The sequence below is a fragment of the Oryzias melastigma genome, linkage group LG5 (assembly GCF_002922805.2).
Source record: "Oryzias melastigma strain HK-1 linkage group LG5, ASM292280v2, whole genome shotgun sequence".
Classification (NCBI taxonomy): Eukaryota; Metazoa; Chordata; class Actinopteri; order Beloniformes; family Adrianichthyidae; genus Oryzias; species Oryzias melastigma.
Window position 1 is genome coordinate 23,419,162 of NC_050516.1, and position 5,424 is coordinate 23,424,585.

At 34.7% G+C, this 5,424-nt stretch overlaps 1 protein-coding gene across 1 annotated transcript; it reads right to left on the reverse strand.

Moving 5' to 3' along the window:
* Positions 1–973: 973 nt before the first annotated feature.
* tmem167b (transmembrane protein 167B) lies at positions 974–5,135 on the reverse strand. Its single transcript, XM_024262066.2, has 3 exons — positions 4,933–5,135; positions 4,083–4,214; positions 974–1,993 (listed from the first exon to the last, which is right to left on the reverse strand). Exons 1-3 carry the CDS (start codon positions 4,940–4,942, stop codon positions 1,911–1,913), a joined length of 225 nt encoding a protein of 74 aa, XP_024117834.1. The 5' UTR covers positions 4,943–5,135; the 3' UTR covers positions 974–1,910.
* Positions 5,136–5,424: the final 289 nt, after the last annotated feature.

Here is a 5,424-nt window from a genome sequence, read left to right on the forward strand (position 1 = left end):
AAAAAATAGCTAAACTTCAAAATATTTTTTTTAAAAAAAGAAAAAAAGTCAAAATCAAAACAGCCAGTGTGTAAATATAAGCTTAACTCCAAAAACAGCCTAAAAAATCTTAGTAAATGGCAAAATAGTCCAAAAAGCTAGCAGAACGCCAATTTTTAAAACTGTAACTTTTTTTACATAATAAAAAAGCAGGACTATTATTCCAGAATAAATCAATTTAAAATTTAAATAATTGTCAATATTTTACTCTCCATAAAAATATATTTGGTCAAAATTATACAAGTTAAAAATAAGCACAAGATAACATCGAGCCATTAATAACAATAAGATAAAATGATTTGGAGGGCCGGATACGACTTTGATACATGTGGTCTAAATTGATATAAAAAAGCTGAGATGTTAATAACCAAATTCATACACCATGAGCTTTCTTGCTGAGATTAGGGACAAAAACAGAGATAAATACTGTATCATAAGCACTTCCTGTCCTGCTGAGTTTATCAAACCCACATTTCCTGAGATAGTCAGTTATCAACACAGTTTAGAAAGAGAATAAATGTTTTTATGAAAGCTAAACGTTTGGAAGCACACTTGATTAAAATGTGAGACCTTCAGAAAGCTACAAAACTACAACAAGGGCTAAAAGAAAATCAAATTGTAATAAATAATCTGCTGAGGACTTCAATCCAGCTGCAGCAGGCTGTGACTGGTGGGGTCCAAGATGAGTATTGGGGATTTCTCATGGGGCTTTTCTTCTGCTTGTTTAAAAAACCATAAGTAAAAGCAAAACCCTGCTGGATTTTGTGGGTACTGCTGACCTGAATGTGTGCATTATGAAACAAGGTGATTGAAAACACAAGTTTAGATCAGTAAACCAAAGCATTTGAGTTATGAAAAGAATTGAAAAGCTAGTTTGGCTAAATTTCTGCCAACAAGTATGTGTTTTGTATGTTTGTAGGACAAAAAGATGAGCTAGTTTTCAAAATTTTACTCAAAATTAAATTGTAGCCCCTTTAAGATCTCTCTTTTTTATTTACAAATAGGATTTCATATTTGATGGGGCCAGAAAAGCAGTACATGACAAAAAAATGGCATGGGCAGCACCATCCAGCACCATCCATATTTGGCATTGCATTTCCATTCGGACATATTTTCTTCAGATTTATACAACTTGGATGCCGCACGCCTCAACAGATGCCACTCAATCGACGAGTTTACAACAGGAACGCCAGGGTATCTAGTGTACATTTAGACAATAACAAATTTACATCTGTGCAAAATGTTTAAAAAAAGTTTAGGTGATATTGACATTTTGGAGGAATTATACAAGATTAAAAAAAAGACAGAAACATCTTCATATATTAATTTAGTCTATCTTTCCCTCCACCACTGACAGGAAAACTGATATCCAACAGCATAGCTAGGAGCAGATGGAATTGATCATCTCCACTGTGATCAAACTAGAAAATTTCTATTGTTTACTTTTATATTTATATATTTACAGACTGTTTTAAATTGCGTACAAGTAGAATAAAAACCCACTCTAGCCCTGGGTCTTCTGTGTCCTTCAATAGAAATCATGTGTTATGGATGAAGACGAGAAAGTTTAACCCGACAACAGAGACAGCAGCTGCAGCAGACCCTCTCCACTTTAATCACCCACACAGTTTCCCTCTTCCTCGTGTCTGTAGTGCACACCATATTCACCAGGGAGCTATGAACAGAGTCGCCAAAAGGGGGCGCCACTGCCTTGACTTTCAAAAGAGTCCACAGGTCCGGGGTGGAGGTGGGGGGGTTCAACTGCCACACGACCCAGAATTTGTCCTGCTACGAGGATCAGGACGGGGACACAGAACTGAGAGCATCCTGAGCACGGCAGTCGTCCAGCCGCTTCCAGTCCCGCCCCATTATCATTTCAGGAAGATAACGTAGAAGGCCATGGCCAAGCAGGATATCGCCACGGGAACGTGGAGCCTTGTGCCAATTATTGCAGCTGAGAAATAGAAATGAGGGGGGAGGAAAGAGAAACAAGCAGGTCAGTTAATAACAGAAATAAAACATGAAAAGGACAAGGATAAAACTTTATTGAAAATATACCAGTTAAAAAGTTGACTTGTACATCAACAGAAAGTCAAATTGATTTAAAAAAAAAAAACATGTTTATCACAAGTTGATATTATTAAAATTTTAAAGGACAACACCCTTTGGGACATCCCTTTAGGGGTCGCCACAGTGAATCACCTCTCAAAGATTTAGAAAAGTACTTTGGGAGTGAGTTTTACTCTGAATGCACTTTCTGACACAACCCTGTATTTTACCCAAACTGGGGACCGACACATGGAGACCCAGACTTAGACTGTGGTTACATAGTTAGGCATTTTGTCTGAATTTTGGTAATAGATCTGTATATGCAATGACAAAGTCTGAAATAGTGTTAGATCTATCTACATAGTCATTTGATTTATTGCTACTTGGGGATTCATAATCACCTGAATCTATGTTGGAAAGATATAAATAGCTGATCTTAAGTTACAAACCGGTAATGATAATATACCGGTACATCAAGGAAATGGTATGGTAGAACCAGGGTGGGATTATATAAAATTGCTTCCTCCCACTCCCTTTCAGGCAATCTTTTAATGTCTAGTTATCCTGTACTTGAAATCTTTATGGATGTAAACTTGAGGATTGATTGTTTTGCACATGAAATTTCTTTTTTTTCCCCATCTTCTTGGTTGCTTGAAATAAACCATTTCTAATCTAATCTTCTAACCTAATTACCATGAAGGGTTTTGCCTTAAGACCCACAGTGGATGACGCTTAATGCACACCCTGGGAAGCAAACCCAGGTTAACCGCACACCAGCCCTACATCCAACCAACTGAGTCATCCAGCTGCTCATTTAAAAATAAATAAATTCATGGGGAAAAAACTAATTCATAAAAAACTTTTAAACTAAAAACAAAACAACGTATCAATACCTAATTAAATTATCGTATTTTCATAGTATATTCATAATATAAATAAATATAACCACAAAAAAATCAAGGAATTAATACAATATTTTTCAAAAGATAAAAAAATATCCCAGTAAATATAATAAATATAATATTTAGTTAAATTTCAACCACTTTTTTCCCTTTACATTAATGAAGATAACTTCTATGATAAATATGAAAAACAAACCTGCTATTAATGAAATGGAACTAAGGCTGCCATGATTAGTCAAAGACTAATCAACTACAAAAATGGTCGCCAGCTAACTTAATAGTCGATTAGTCGTCACTTTATAATATATGGAGTCAGTAGTAAAGTGTAGTAAAGTTGAACAAAGTTGTGAGAGTTCAGCACCAAAAAATGTACTTTTCTTATTTTTGAGTCAGTGAGACCAAAACTTTATCTTTAGTGAAAAATAATTCATTTGTTTCAGATGGCGACCTCATTTGAGAGATCAGGAATATACTTTCCATCAAACTCATTTTGATAGGTGACCTTTGACCCTATCCTTTATATATAAAAATTATGTTAAATTGTTACGTCATCTTGAGGGGCGGGGCACCTGTCAAAACGCATTTGATGGAACGTATATTCTTCTCATTTGATTTAATCTTGTTTTAATACCAGAAACTAATGAAGGACAGAAGCTGCACAATTCATGAAAAGTTTAATAAACTATCATCTTAATTGTCTGTATTTTTAGTTAGTTTAAAGCTAATGATGGTTAAGATGTGTTCTTTACATCCACTTTGCACTTGACCTGATTAGTCGACTAATCGGAAAAAATAATCAGTGATTAGTCGACTATTAAAATAATCATTTGTGGCAGCTCTGAATGGAACGCAGTAACCAAGTCATGCAGCAAACTATTTTGCAAGCAGCTACTTAACTCAAAGCATTTGTTTTTCTAAATGTATTTTATCAAACAAAACATCTAAGAGTTCAGAACATATTCTCAACATTTTTAAGTACATTTTAAGAACAGACAAAAATGTAAATGTTGTGTGATAACCAACAGTGTGAATTTGCATTATTAAAATGACAGGCATCTGTTTATTCATTCGTGTGATACGTATACATTTTACCTTTGTAGAAAACACCCCACACTCCTTTCTTTTCTGACAACAGCCAGCTGTTGAGGCGAGGAACCTTCTTAAAGTATGCACAAGTGCAGATAAACAGCAGCCCGAACACCAGGATGCCGTCAAAGGAGTACACTAGGGAAGAGCAAACATCCCTGTGAAGTTTGCTTCACAAGTTAAAGTCTACATTTGAATTGTGATTCGATGGTTCAACCACATTCCCTTTAATTTGTACAAATGATTTTTTGATAACAAAAATAGTTTTATTTGGACATGAAAGACAAATTGGACATAACTAGAGACCTAAACAAAAAAAATTGCATTTTTTTAAGTGACTAAGGTAATTACCATCAAATAAAGGTATAAAACGGACCTCAATTTAAGTATCTAAACAATACATCCTTTAATTAAACCGAATTTTCCAGCTCAATTAAAAGCTATTTTTCATAAGGTCCTGTGTGCACAATTACATTTAAAATTAAACCAATAAATCAATAAACGCTTATTGAAAACAGATAAGATTACATTATTTCGTAATAAAAATGAACATTTTCGCCAACCGTAATCTTTGCACATCAGCTGAACATTAGCTTTATCAGCGAAAACTAGCAAGAAAGCTACACATATCGACCAAGAAGAAACAAAATAACTGTAAACTGAGGATGTCAATAATTCACCCGTAAATGGTAACATAAATATAAAGCTTAGTTATGCTTTATTTTTGTTTTTAAAACGAAGGCAGTGCTAAACAGGGCCACGTCTACAGCTACGTTAGCATCCACTAGCTACCCACCCCAGAAGAAGTAACTCCAGATGTTCCGCTCTGCTTTTACGGTAAAAACTGCAGACTTACCGTTTGTCATCTTTGCAATTTGTTCTTTATCTGTGTTTTGTGATACCTTCTTTCATAAAATTAGCAATCCATTATTCAGGTTGACTTTAAAACCCAGACTTTACGGAAGCAGCTCGACATAGCTCGGTTGACATTTCCGTTTCCCTGGCTTTGTCTTCTTCGTTGACGTCCACTGTGGTGTGAAAGGTGGCACTACCGCCACCTAGTGGAAGAAAAGGTCACTACTTTTCATATGCCAGCCATGATGCCAGCGCCTGTATATGGACGTTTTTCAGTTCCATCAGACTCTTTTCGACCTTTGAAACCTTTTTTCACCCTGATTTTTTTATCTTTGAATTTTTCTCTGAATTTTTAAAATCTTTGAATTTTTTAACCTTTTAATTTTTTTCCTGAATGTTTTTAACCTTTGTTTTTTTTCCTGAATGTTTTTAACCTTTGAATTTTTTTTCTTAATTTTTTTTCAACCTATGAATTTTCTTTCTGAATTTTTAA